Here is a 14,925-nt window from a genome sequence, read left to right on the forward strand (position 1 = left end):
AGGTTACAAGTGATGATAAACTGGAACACAAACCTATGTCACTCCACTGTAACACAAACAGTTCCAGCAGGTTACAAGTGATGATAAACTGGAACACAAACCTATGCCACTCCACTGTAACACAAACAGTTCCAGGTTACAAGTGAGGATAAACTGGGACACAAACCTATGTCACTCCGCTGTAACACAAACAGTTCCAGCAGGTTATATGTAAGGATAAACTGGAACACAAACCTATGCCACTCCACTGTAACACAAACAGTTCCCCGCGGTTACAAGTGATGATAAACTGGAACACAAACCTATGCCACTCCACTGTAACACAAACAGTTCCAGCAGGTTACATGTAAGGATAAACTGGGACACAAACCTATGTCACTCCACTGTAACACAAACAGTTCCAGCAGGTTACAAGTGATGATAAACTGGAACACAAACCTATGCCACTCCACTGTAACACAAACAGTTCCAGGTTACAAGTGAGGATAAACTGGAACACAAAGCTATGCCACTCCACTGTAACACAAACAGTTCCAGCAGGTTACAAGTGAGGATAAACTGGAACACAAAGCTATGCCACTCCACTGTAACACAAACAGTTCAAGGTGACAAGTGAGGATAAACTGGAACAAAACTATTCCACTCCACTGTAACACAAACAGTTCCAGCAGGTTATATGTAAGGATAAACTGGAACACAAACCTATGTCACTCCACTGTAACACAAACAGTTCAAGGTGACAAGTGAGGATAAACTGGAACAAACCTATGCCACTCCGCTGTAACACAAACAGTTCCAGCAGGTTACAAGTGATGATAAACTGGAACACAAACCTATGCCACTCCGCTGTAACACAAACAGTTCCAGCAGGTTACATGTAAGGATAAATTGGAACACAAACCTATGCCACTCCACTGTAACACAAACAGTTCCCCGCGGTTACAAGTGAGGATAAACTGGAACACAAACCTATGCCACTCCACTGTAACACAAACAGTTCCAGGTGACAAGTAAGGGTAAACTGGAACACAAAGCTATGCCACTCCCCTGTAACACAAACAGTTCCAGGTGACAAGTAAGGGTAAACTGGAACACAAAGCTATCCCACTCCCCTGTTAACATCCTTGTACATTAAGCCAAGGGCTTAAACTTGAATTAACTATTACTCACTAAGAATGGGTACACCGTTAGCACATGGCCTAAATAATTGCATTCCCTGTAGTTAAAAATGGTCAGTACTGTTTTCTTTATGACAGGATAATATTGCCTGTGAACTACTTCTGCTGAACAGACAGGGGTATGGGCTGTAACGGCCAGCTACAGAAATAAGTCCAGGAAATCCTGGCATCCTTTTCTCGGCAAATAAAGAATAACGTATGAGATGTGTGCTTACACGTGAAAACCAAATAGATTTATTAAACATCCGAGAAGAAAGCCTACCATCAGTGATGTCATAGATGTTCCTCTGCCGCCGGAGTATATAGAAGACCAGGAGAGCGGTGTAAGTGGCCACACTGAGAGAAGCACACCACCACACCACCGGGTTGCCCAGCAGGTGAATCTGGGCCTGGAATCACACACAGATGTCTCAGTGTACAGCATCATGGTCATAGGACAGACAGATGGTATGGAGGCATCAGGACACTTGGGGCCACGGGGTGAGGCAGAGGCAGTCTGGGGTCAGGTGGAGGCAGTTTGGGGTCAGGTGGAGGCAGTTTGGGGTCAGGTGGAGGCAGTTTGGGGTCAGGCGGAGGCAGTTTGGGGTCAGGTGGAGGCAGTTTGGGGTCAGGTGGAGGCAGTTTGGGGTCAGGTGGAGGCAGTTTGAGGTCTGGTGGAGGCAGTTTGGGGTCAGGTGGAGGCAGTTTGGGGTCAGGTGGAGGCAGTTTGGGGTCAGGTGGAGGCAGTTTGGGGTTATGTGGAGGCAGTTTGGGGTCAGGTGGAGGCAGTTTGAGGTCTGGTGGAGGCAGTTTGGGGTCTGGTGGAGGCAGTTTGGGGTCAGGTGGAGGCAGTTTGGGGTCAGGTGGAGGCAGTTTGGGGTCAGGCAGAGGCAGTTTGGGGTCAGGTGGAGGCAGTTTGGGGTCAGGTGGAGGCAGTTTGGGGTCAGGTGGAGGCAGTTTGGGGTCAGGTGGACGCTGTTTGGGGTCAGGTGGAGGCAGTTTGGGGTCAGGTGGAGGCAGTTTGGGGTCATGTGGAGGCAGTTTGGGGTCAGGTGGAGGCAGTTTGGGGTCAGGTGGAGGCAGTTTGGGGTCAGGTGGACGCTGTTTGGGGTCGGGTGGAGGCAGTTTGGGGTCTGGGTTGGGGTTGGGGTTGGATGGGCGTTGAGCTGGGGTCATGTGGGATCTGTCTAGGGTCAGGTGAAAATTATTAAGATTGACAGATTATTTCATTTATCAGATACAACAAGCACCATACAATCCAATACCTTTATCATAAAATCATAAAAACACCTGCAACATTCTCTCTATATGGCTACGATCTGTAAATAATCGAGTCTGGACCAGACAATCCAGTGATTGACATCATGAGCATGGATCTACGCATTTGGGATACGATGACATGCATCAACCAAGTCAGCGAGACTGACCACCGAATCCTGTTGGTTGCCTTTTAGGACAAGCATGGGTTTGCTGACGACCTATTCTATCCCGAATCTTCATGGGTCCCTTGTTACGTGTGGATCCACTAAACTGTTTCCATTCATCACAAGGAGAGATCACACAACAATTTAAAAAAAATTTAATACTGGCAGTCTAATCAAGCTTCATATTATTCACAAACAGCAAACGCAAGTATCAACATGATCAATCACAATAAAAACAGTCTTACTTTATGCTGTGATATCCCATCATTTCCGAACAAGATCCAGTGAATGTTTCGTGTAATCAATAATTCACCTTAGGTCGCAAAATGGCCGAAATGGCATACACAATTAAAGTTTCAAATCTTGCCGACAAGGCATGTCAGTTAACACCTAAATCCGACCTGGGAACTGACCACTTTGTCTACCTGTCAAGCAATAGCCAAGCCACAATTGCATAACATCAGCCTTTACTTGGCTGTGAGCTTACCTGGGCTTACATATAGACAATGTGAAGTGAAGTGTGTAATTGGTCAGTGTTGATCACTGGCAATCTGTACACAAGCAACATGATATTTGAAAAGGTAGGAATATACATTTCATGAAAACAAAGTACATTTAATATATTCTTCATGAAGGTAAATATACATATATAATGGATTCTCATAACACCCTTAATATGTAATACCTTACAACTTATATAACATAAATAAGAAATGAGATGAAACTAAATAAAAAGATCTTCCACTATTGCTTCTGCTCAACATATAGGCCATAATCTACTGTGTTTCCCAAAGAGAGTTATGTTAACAGTAGATTATCCTGATGTTGTCATTCAGACAACCCTTCCAACTTACATTCGAGAATGGGCTCATCCAGTAGGCGATGTTCTTGCTCATGAAGGGCCACTCGGTGGGGTCAGAGCTGTACTTATGCTCCAGCTCCGCATCCTGGTTTGAGAAGATCATCTTCATCTGCAGCTCCAGGAACTTGGACCAGAAGGACAGATGGGTCGGCTCCAGTGGGATCATCTCCGACTGACGGAGGTCCAGCGACTGCTTTTCCTTCTCAAGACCTGGTCAAGATTGAGTGAGTCAGTTTGGTTTAACATCACATTCAACAGTACATCAGTTCTATCACTGTGGCAGGAAAGCCCAAAGAGATGCAGGCCTTATACCCTTACCACTTGGGTGAAGCCTAACAGCATGGATATGTGGTGACGTAATCAGGGATTCAAATTCACAATCATAGGTTCCTGGCATGCCTAAGGGACACAACTCTGCACCTTTGAGTGAGTGAGTTTTACCAAACTTTTAGCAAGATCCTATGCAACATCACAGCAGGGGACACCAGAAATGGGCTGCACACATTGTACCAATGTGGGCAATCAAACCTGGGCCTTCGGCATGTCAAGCGAACACTTTAACCACTTGGCCCCACCGCCCCTGCATTTTAGATGACCATGCCACCTCTTCCCCCACCTGGAGTTGGTTATTCAGAATACAATGTCAGATTGTCACACACTGATAGACCACACAACTCACTCTTGGTGTAGCGATGTTCCTCTACATTCCAGATTGTGGCGTCCTGGTTGATCACCCGGTCAGCTGCCACCTCCATCTGATGATGTCCCCAGTCCGGCAGCTGCTTCCCCGTTGTCTGTAACCATGGTTACATTCTTTGTCATAAACAACTAATTTGTCATCAGATACATAGGTCTTTGAAGTAATGAAATTTGACACTTTTCAGTGAAGTGGGAAATGAATAAATTTGTTGTCTGTTAAAACCTTCTACTATCCTATTGAACCCTGTCTGTTGAACTCCTACACTCCTTGAACCCTGTCTGTTGTACTCCTACACTCCTTGAACCCTGTCTGTTGTACTCCTACACTCCCTGAACCCTGTCTGTTGTACTCCTACACTCCCTGAACCCTGTCTGTTGTACTCCTATGCTCCCTGAACCCTGTCTGTTGTACTCCTACGCTCCCTGAACCCTGTCTGTTGTACTCCTATGCTCCCTGAACCCTGTCTGTTGTACTCCTACGCTCCCTGAACCCTGTCTGTTGTACTCCTATGCTCCCTGAACCCTGTCTGTTGTACTCCTACGCTCCCTGAACCCTGTCTGTTGTACTCCTACACTCCTGAACCCTCTCTGTTGTACTCCTACGCTCCCTGAACCCTGTCTGTTGTACTCCTACACTCCCTGAACCCTCTCTGTTGTACTCCTACACTCCCTGAACCCTGTCTGTTGTACTCCTACACTCCCTGAACCCTCTCTGTTGTACTCCTACGCTCCCTGAACCCTGTCTGTTGTACTCCTACACTCCCTGAACCCTCTCTGTTGTACTCCTATGCTCCCTGAACCCTGTCTGTTGTACTCCTACGCTCCCTGAACCCTGTCTGTTGTACTCCTACGCTCCCTGAACCCTGTCTGTTGTACTCCTACACTCCCTGAACCCTCTCTGTTGTACTCCTAAACATGGGCTCCTAAACACATTGACATGTGTGTTGTAGCTGTCCTTACCTTGACACCTGTGTGTTGTAACTATCCTTACCCTGATACATGTGTGTTGTACCTATCCTTACCCTGATACCTGTGTGTTGTACCTGTCCTTTCCTTGACACCTGTGTGTTGTAGCTGTCCTTACCCTGGCACCTGTGTTGTACCTATCCTTACCTTGACACCTGTGTGTTGTACCTATCCTTACCTTGACACCTGTCTGTTGTACCTGTCCTTACCCTGACACCTGTGTGTTGTACCTATCCTTTCCCTGACACCTGTGTGTTGTAGCTGTCCTTACCTTGACACCTGTGTGTTGTACCTATCCTTACCCTGACACCTGTGTGTTGTACCTGTCCTTACCTTGACACCTGTGTGTTGTAGCTGTCCTTACCTTGACACCTGTGTGTTGTACCTGTCCTTACCTTGACACATGTGTGTTGTATCTATCCTTACCCTGACACCTGTGTGTTGTACCTGTCATTACCCTGACACCTGTGTGTTGTAGCTGTCCTTACCCTGACACCTGTGTGTTGTACCTATCCTTACCTTGACACCTGTGTGTTGTACCTATCCTTACCTTGACACCTGTGTAGTGTAGCTGTCTTTACCTTGAGAGCTGTGGTTGTGGCTGTCCTTACCTTGAGAGCTGTTGTTGTAGCTGTCCTTACCTTGACACCTTTGTGTTGTACCTGTCCTTACCTTGACACCTGTGTGTTGTACCTATCCTTACCCTGACACCTGTGTACTGTAGCTGTCCTTACCTTGAGAGCTGTGGTTGTGTTGACATGGATGAGGCGTACTTGGCTCTTGATGGTCTGCCAGTTGTCGTCACTTCCCTCCTTGTTAGTGATGTCCTGCAACAAAGGATGAGACGTAGTCTCACTGTCTGTCCTCATCTACAAACTTGTCACTTCCACTTTACAAAGAGGTAATCATTGTGTCCAGATTTGTGGGTGCTGCTGTTAATTGCTTACATCTACATCGCCTACAAACATTCATAAATGTTGTCGCTCTTTCGGTCTTCTTGTTTGTGAGAGGACAATATTTTAAAATTTCTTTAAAATATTAATTTCTGTCGGATTTTTTACTTTTGTTTTGGGGTCTTCATGTTTTTAAAAAGAGGATTCCTCTCAATTTTTTAGGGTTGAATTTCATTCCAATTTTGTACTTCTCTTTTTTGAAGAAAGCATCTTTTGTCATGTGACTAGCATGAACATATCTGAATCAACTGATGTTGTGTCATATAACATCAATGTTCAAGACCACTAGACCGTGTGGTTTATAAGAAGAAAGCTGTTCAAAATGTTCACAATTTTGTTTTTCTTAAATTGTTAAAAAGAACTAAACTTTTCAATTCCATGCCCATGAACAAAGTCCTATTATCATGATTTTAAGGCTCTATTGATTCTCATAACGTTACTTCTCCCGGGTTTTTCTATTTCCGGGGTAAAGCTGCGAAAATATTTCATAGTACATAGTTTGAATTATTTCTGACCTTTTTTGCTAAAGCATTGAACAAACCTGATTGTATTGCTACACATCATATCCTTTGTTTCTTCAAAGCAGATTCTTAAAGATGGCGTCCCTAGTTTTAGGCTTTTACAATGTTAACAGAGAATAAGGACCTCCTCCATGGTGTAGTGGATGGATTGTCTGCCCAGAGGGTGGAGGTCAGGGGTTCGACATCATACCAAAATAGATTACAAAATAGTACTTGTTGTTACCCTGCCTGCCTTTGGGTGAATTATGTTTTAGAATCTGGAAACTTTTCCACATAGGATGGAAGAAGAAAAAAGAAATGCATAGTGTGAGGTAGGATAACTTCAAAAATATGGAGTATTCAAGATAAATACAATAATGAAGTTTAAATTTAGTAAAATCTAAATATTTTTTACATTTGTATACTTATCCTGCATTACTCCGTATTGCATTTACTGCTGTCTTTGACAGAGTGACGAACTGTGTGAGATCCAGCTGCTGAAGAAAGTTGTCCCAACCAGCTCAGGAGGCAGCGCCCTCTCACAGTCGGCACGTGACCCGGAAGTCATGACGTCACACAAAAACACATAACTGCTTTAAACATAACATCTGAAACTTCGTGGGGAGGTAGCGTAGCGAAAGGGAGGGCACTTAGACTTCGTAATGCAGGATAAGTATACAAATGTAAAAAATATTTAGATTTTACTAAATTTTTTAACTTATCCTGCATTACTCCGTATTGCATCTTTATCAGACGGCATGGCCGGTGGGCATACCTGCAGATGTGAACCATATTAAACCCTCGTCTAGGTCCGATGAATCCGCACCGCATACAAGTGATGACCGGAACATCTACGACCATTCCTGTCTTCAGGAAACAAGAGTCGATGCAAAAACGAAACGCCCGAATAGGTAACCGAAATACAATGAGGCGTGTTGCCAAAATATATAACTTACCGAAGAGCGAAAGCGAAACGCAGTAGAGCCCTCTAATCTGAGGCGATAAACACCAGAGAGTTCGACGGGCCCCGCTCGGGGAATCGAAGAATCAGCGGCGTCGGCGGCAAAATTTACGACCAATCCCAAGAGCGAATGCGAAACGCAGGAGAGCCCTCTAGGCTGGAGGCAAGGAACACCGGTGAGGTCGACGGGCACCGCTCAGGTATCAGAGAAGCGTTGGCGTCGGCGCCGGTGTCCACATCTACTACCATTCCTGTCGTCAGGAAACGAGAGTTGATGCAAAAAGTAAAACCCGGATAGGTGACAGCAATAGAATGAGTCGGGTAACCCAAAACTAAAACTGACCTAAGAGCGAATGCGGAACGCAAGAGATCCGTCTCGTCTGGGGTGATAAACACCAGAGAGGTCGACGGGCCCCGCTCAGGGTATCGGAGAATCAGTGGCGTCGGAGATAGATGACCTGTTGGGCTACAACCAGGGACCAAAACTGTGAACGCCGGCGACAACTTTCAAGGCTACATCACGGAAGTAGTGGTTGGTGAAGGCGGTGTCCGATCGCCACGAACAGGCTTCCCTGAACGACTGGATGGAACAGTATACCGTGAAGAACCAGTGTAAATACGATCGCCCTGATCTCATTTTATTTCAGGTGATAGCCTTTGGGGGGAGGGTCCAATCCGGCGGCTCATAAGCTTTAAGGATGACCGTCCGGAGCCACAGGGAAAAGTATTCCGGCTGACCAACGACTGCGACGAAGGGGAGACCGGCAGAAAAAGGTGTTTCCTAGACTTGCGGCAGTCTTTAGATCGTAGAATAACCTTCAGTGCCCTTACTGGGCATAATGACGCTCATCCTCATCCTCGGCACCCACACTGGACGAGGGGGGAGGGGACAAGGAATGATCTATCAGGCTGTCCTGGGAGTTGAGTCTTTACGCTGACGTCCCAGTACGGTCCATGATGAACGGCGCCCTGGGTACCGCATTCGAACCGGGCACGGGAGACGTCGAGGGCGTGCTGTACATGGACTCGAGCGGCAGTAGTCAAAACCAGTAGAAATACCCGTCTTCTACTTAAGGTCGTAGAAGGAAGACGAGGGGAGTGGTTCGAAGGGCGTTGAAGACCACATTCAGATCCAACGCAGGCGGTCCGAACTTGGCCTTCAGGTCTTCAAGACTGAACGAGCGCAGCCAGGCCCGTAGGTCGGGAATTTTCGTCTTTCTCCGATCGTCCGAGATGGCCAGAACGGAGTCGATGGCGACCAGGTGTGTGGGGGTGGTAAGCCCTTCAACCGACGGGTGCTACGCAAGTACAGAAGGAACTGATCCAGGATCTGCGGTGACGCTGTCATCGGATCCTGGTGTTTGTCAGAACAAAATGCCTGGAACAAGCATCATTTATCAGCATACAGTCCCCCTGTAGATGGACGGTGGGCTGAAGCAATAGCCTTGGTCGCTATAGCCGAATAGCCCTTGGCTTTCTGCAGGTGTGTCAGGCGTGCAGACGATAACATGCGGGTATGAGGGTGTGGCAACAGACCGTGTGGATGGAGCAGAAGGTTGGACCACACCGGAAGTTCCAGGGGTTGTCTCTGGGTATGCTTCGGAGGTCGATAACCCAACTTCTGGCTGACCAATAAGGCGAGACCAAAGTCAATGGCAGGGGTCGAGTGGCCTGGATCTCTGAAGAACCATGGGAGGGAGAACCGGAGTCGGAAAAGCGTACACGCGTAATCCTTCTCAGGAACGATGGAAGGCTTCGACTGCCACAGCGGTCGTATCCGGCACAGGTGGAATGGAAGACGACAGCTGGCCACATTCAGATATGAGGCAAACAGATCTAGGGTTGGGGTGTCGACCGTTTGACATATTCTGGCCCGAGGCGCCGGAGAGCTTGAGGCGCCTGGAACGCCGAAGATGGTGATTCTCGGGGGCGCCGGTCGAGTTTGTAGCGCCGGGAGAGGGGCGAGTACTCTGGGTCCGCAAACACCACACTACGGTGACGTCGTCAGTGGACACGATCAACAGGGCGTGACCGAGAAAGCACTGTCAGCAAGCGACGTCCTGGATAAGCCTTTATCTCGAGGCTGTTGCTGTGCCAATGGTGTTGATCTCTGGATCACAGGTGGTCACAATGTGGGCTGGTGTGGGCCACTAGCCACTGACAAGGTGGCAGGGGAGGTAGTCAGCAACAGGGGTCTGCGATTGCGTACCGTCGGTACGATTCGGAAAAAGGTGTGATAGCCTGCGAGCCAACCTCAAGTAGACGAAGTAAACCAGCTTCACAATCGACCGCCGGGGCATCGACGTAACCGGGTAGTAGGAAGTCGAGGCAATATGGCCATTGCACGAAGTAATGAGATCGTTTTCATCCCTGAAGCGGCGTATAAGTACTCCTGTTCTTATATCGAGGTGACGATGGAGGACGACAACACGATACGAGGCAGGTATGCAACAGGGGTCAGTGGGACGGCCGAGGGACTTTAAGTATCAAATCGACACTGTGTCCGGTAGTCAAGGCGGAAGATAGGAAGGTGTCGTAGTCGAAAAGATCAAACCGGACGAAGGAAGGCGATCTTTTCCATCCCTTGAACGCCTATAGGCGCTATCGTTCTTACAGCGAAGGGTTGATGAAACAAGGTTCCTCGTGACAGCCGTGTTGGTAGAGGAGGTCTATTGTTTCCAACATCCGTACATGGATGGACTGCGACAGGCGCCTGGTTGAGTGGTAGCACCAAGCGTACAGTTAGACATGGAAACCAATCTGTAGAAATACATGGCACCCCTTGCCATGGTAAGTTGACCTAATTCCGGTCGGAGTTGTTGACAGTCCGAGTACTTGACACGTGACATGTAAATCACACTGCGCAGTAGCCGAGAAAACCGCCTTGGAGTCGGAACTGAGGTGCAAACTCCACACACAGACAATCCTCAATGAACTGCGTGAGAGGCGATCAAGTGGTGTACCCGAGTTTTGCGATAAAACACGGAACCCCATGGGCGTCGTGGAAAACCCGGTGAGCGCCGAGGAAGAGTCTCTTTCAGGAGCGCTGGCGCTAGGGTAGGGTAGAACAGCGTTGGTGTCGGCGATGTCGACGAAGTAAACTCTTTGTAAGTGGATGTCGTCGTCGAATCTGATACAGACGCTGTTCACATGACGCTCTGTTTCGATGGAAACCCGCAGGTCATCTCTCCGGAATCATAGCGCTTTAAACGACGGGATTATGGATAACGTCTCAGTGGGCAAGTTGAATCAGACCAACTGTCTATTGGTTGAAAAGATTCCACCCAGGAAGTAGAACGATAGTCACGATCCCGAAGACCGACGGGAGAGTAGCGACAGGAGCGGCGACAGTTGTTTCACCATGCTTCTCCGTGTGACGAGTTATGAGACGGCAGCAAGAGAAGAGGGCAGCAAGAGAAGAGGGCAGTGGCGCCGGGGAGGCGATTGCCGATGGTGCCCCTTAAGCCGCAGTAGAAGATCGGATAGTCGGCTCGTTGATCTGAGCTTGATAAAGCTTGTTGATCTGGGCGCCGGAGGTCATCTTAGGCGCCGGATATATCATAGGCGCTTCTTCCGTAACTCTTGAGGCGCCGGAGTAGTCAGAGGCGCCAGAGACATTAGAGGCGTCGAAGATCATGAGATCAAAGACCTTAGAGGCGCCGGGAGCGCCGAAGACATCACAGGATGCGGAGGCGCCGGAGCGCGGAGACATCAGAGGCGCCGGGAATTCACGAGGCGCCGAGACATCAGAGGCGCCGGGAGCGCACGAGGCGCCGAGACATCAGAGGCGCCGGGAGCGCACGAGGCGCCGAGACATCTGAGGCGCCGGAGGCGCCGGGAGCGCCGGGACATCAGAGGCGCCGAGACATCGGAGGCGCCGGAGGCGCCGGGAGCGCACGAGGCGCCGAGACATCAGAGGCGCCGGGAGCGCCGGGAGCGCCGGGAGCGCCGGGAGCGCCGGGAGCGCACGAGGCGCCGAGACATCTGAGGCGCCGGAGGCGCCGGGACATCAGAGGCGCCGGAGGCGCCGGGAGCGCCGAGACATCGGAGGCGCCGGGAGCGCCGGGAGCGCCGGGAGCGCCGGAGGCGCCGGGAGCGCACGAGGCGCCGAGACATCAGAGGCGCCGGGAGCGCCGGGAGCGCCGGGAGCGCCGAGACATCGGAGGCGCCGGGAGCGCACGAGGCGCCGAGACATCAGAGGCGCCGGAGGCGCCGGGAGCGCCGGAGGCGCCGGGAGCGCACGAGGCGCCGAGACATCGGAGGCGCCGGGAGCGCCGGGAGCGCCGGGACATCAGAGGCGCCGGAGGCGCCGGGGGCGCCGGAGACATCAGCGTTGATGTGGTGGTGTTGGAGACCGTGAACGGTCGTATGTCGTGCCAGGGGAGGCAGACTCTACGTTGGGAGCGCTGGAGCCGCCGGTGGAGTAGGAGACCGTGAACGGTCGTATGTCGTGCCATGGGAGGCAGACTCTACGTTGGGAGCCGCCGTTGGTGCTGGGAGCACTGCGAAGCTCCGCTGAGCGCTGCTGCCGTCAACGTAGGTGGGGGTCGACGAGCACGTTGAGCGAGGTGTGTCCTGGATACTCGCATGAGCTGAAGGATCACAGCGACGAATGACTGCAACATCGGCACTGCCTTGTGAAAGTACAGGGCGTCGTACAATCACGGCAGAAAGGGGCGGCCCCGACCAGATTTGTTCCCGCGGCAACAAGTGCAGCGAGGCAGAAAATCTGGAATTTAAGCAAAACATAACTATGTGGCAAAGCCACAAAGTGCGGGAAGCATAATGTGATTCAGAAACTTTGTATTTCAATGAAGTTTATGAGATCAAACAATGACGCTAAAAGGTAGCGAAAAAGCATAGCTTTAAGCAAACACATAACCATGTGGCCAATCACAAAGTATGGGAAGCATAATGTGATTCAGAAACTTTGTATTTCAATGAAGTTTATGAGATCAAACAATGACGCTAAAAGGTAGCGAAAAAGCATAGCTTTAAGCAAACACATAACCATGTGCAAACACGTAACCATGTGGCAAAACCACAGAGTACGGGAGACATAATGTAACTCAAAAACTTCGTATTATATTGAAGTTTATGAGAAGAAACAATTACGCTGAGAGGTAGCGAAAAGGCAAGGCTTTAAGCACACCAAAACAACATACATAAATGTAATGTATTACCCAAGCCAAAGAGAGAATTCAAAACGCAGAACACGACATTACGTGGCCACGTGGTGAATGGCCAAAATGGCGGGAAAGAAAACAAAATGGCGGGAACAACATTGCGCCCGTAAATTACTGTGACGTGAGCCACAGACGAGCGATAAACGTTACAATTTACGAATGGGAAGACCCTAAGGTCACGGCCCATAACAGGTAACAATGTAGCAGCATATAATGAATGTAGAAACACGCAAAATATAAAAAACAAATAATAAGCTTTAATTTCCACAAGGGATACACAGTACGTCCGTCCGTGGAGGTGACAAAGCAGTTATGTGTTTTTGTGTGACGTCATGACTTCCGGGTCACGTGCCGACTGTGAGAGGGCGCTGCCTCCTGAGCTGGTTGGGACAACTTTCTTCAGCAGCTGGATCTCACACAGTTCGTCACTCTGTCAAAGACAGCAGTAAATGCAATACGGAGTAATGCAGGATAAGTTAAAAAATTTATTTCTTAGTTCCGATTAGTGTTTTTGGCTGTTTGATAGAATCTGTAACAAAAATTAAAAACTGTTCACTTACTACTCTCCAGAGGTTCTGGGCTGGCATGGAGACGTTGTAGTCGATGTAGCAGGACACCTCCTGGTTCTGGGGCGTCACGGGGGCGGCAACATCATGACTGCAGGCAGAACACCATCATAACACACCTTACTCCACAAGTGATTACCGATAGTGTTAACTTCCAACACTGAAGGTTTTTTGTGCTTTGCTAAATCTGAATGCCTGCAAGCACTAAATTTGAATTTTTTTGCCAAACAACTGCATCCTGTTTTCCTAATATTCCACGGTCATGTGACTGACCTCTCGTCCAATGGAAAAGCCATATATATCGTGTAAATTTCAAATGAAAACATTATTCCAAATATTGACAAAATACAGTCACCTGTTGAGCGCCCTGCTGGACATGCCGTGCACCAGCTGCACGATGTCGCCATGTTTCACCGACTGCGGCTTCTCGTCCACTACCAGGCTGTCTCTACAACAGGAACACAGGTTTTAGTGGATTAGTGTAGTAATGTATTAACCATGGTGCATCATAATAGGGCTTAACGTTTCGTATATATATATATATGTGCAGGGTTTTACGAGACACACAAACTGGACCCACAAATGTAGAGAATGGACGCAGAAAAACATTCATTGTACCTACAGCGCATCAAGAGCAATTATGGGTGTCTGTTATTTCATCCATCAATCATGACCACTGTCCACATGATCACTGATTCATTCCAGACTCTAAAGTAATTATCTAAATGTTCAATACACTAGACCATTTCATTACTTTACACGCCCCTCATATTGCCTGCAAAGGCCCTTAAACTTAATTACTGGGGGGCCCCTGAACCCCCACTTTTGTAAGTCAAGGTAAAACCCTGTGGGTGGGTGGGTGGGGAGGGGAGTATGTGTGTGGGGTGTTTGTGGTTATGTGGGTGGGTGGGGTTTCTACTTGCACTAGTCCGAACAAATGCTGTTTTTATATTGCTAACTCACTCAGAAATCATGCCACAGTTCAACATGGACACCCAACTCAGAAACAGAACTATCATCTATTAAAGTCTTTTTGTATGATGCATCCACCTTCAGCTCCATGAAATAGGCAAAGACCCTCTATAAGCGTAACCCACCTGTCAGGATGCTTAACGATCCACCAGTTGTTGACGTCCTTGAAAATATAACATGTGACCTGCTGCTGGTGGCTGCTGCCTCGCTGGTCGGGATACTTGATTGGATAAACAGTCTGGTGAGAGTGTAGCCAACATGGTCGACCCGGCACGGTATCATGCGTGTGACGAAGTGTGATCTGGGAGCCGTACGCCACATACAAAGGTTGTCCCTTTGTAAGTGTTGCCAAACCTCCCTGATGGGAAGAATAATACATGGACTTGATTTGCAAGAAAACATTTACAGAATTGATTAAAAGAACGCAATCTCATTAAAACCAGATCTTTTACTCCCATTCAAAACCTCTCTCTGAAGATCTGATGCCTTCATATGTGTTCTAAATTTTCAGTAAAGGTGGGAAACATATTCAGAGAAGTATACCTGATTTCTTTACCTTGAAAACAAACTAAAATGTCCAGTTCTGAATGTAAGTAATAAAGTCAATGCCGTTGTTGGTATTTTATACACTTTGTCATATGGCATCTACACCCAATGGTGATTTTTGTGGGATAGTGGC

The 14,925-nt window shown here is 48.4% G+C and overlaps 1 protein-coding gene across 1 annotated transcript in view; it reads right to left on the bottom strand.

The window, feature by feature from the left end:
- LOC139459526 (protein O-mannosyl-transferase 1-like) overlaps positions 1-14,925 on the bottom strand; it is a 40,860-nt gene that overhangs the window by 7,380 nt on the left and 18,555 nt on the right. Inside the window, exons 11-17 of the mRNA XM_071241052.1 lie at positions 14,372-14,604; positions 13,630-13,722; positions 13,269-13,365; positions 5,843-5,935; positions 4,123-4,237; positions 3,436-3,653; positions 1,441-1,567 (exon numbers count right to left, since the gene is read on the bottom strand). Coding sequence (XP_071097153.1) covers positions 1,441-1,567; positions 3,436-3,653; positions 4,123-4,237; positions 5,843-5,935; positions 13,269-13,365; positions 13,630-13,722; positions 14,372-14,604 — 976 coding nt within the window. The remainder of the gene's footprint in view (positions 1-1,440; positions 1,568-3,435; positions 3,654-4,122; positions 4,238-5,842; positions 5,936-13,268; positions 13,366-13,629; positions 13,723-14,371; positions 14,605-14,925) is intronic.

Source organism: Haliotis cracherodii, unplaced genomic scaffold (genome assembly GCF_022045235.1).
Source record: "Haliotis cracherodii isolate W230 unplaced genomic scaffold, xgHalCrac1.p SCAF_13, whole genome shotgun sequence".
In the NCBI taxonomy this organism is placed as follows: Eukaryota; Metazoa; Mollusca; class Gastropoda; order Lepetellida; family Haliotidae; genus Haliotis; species Haliotis cracherodii.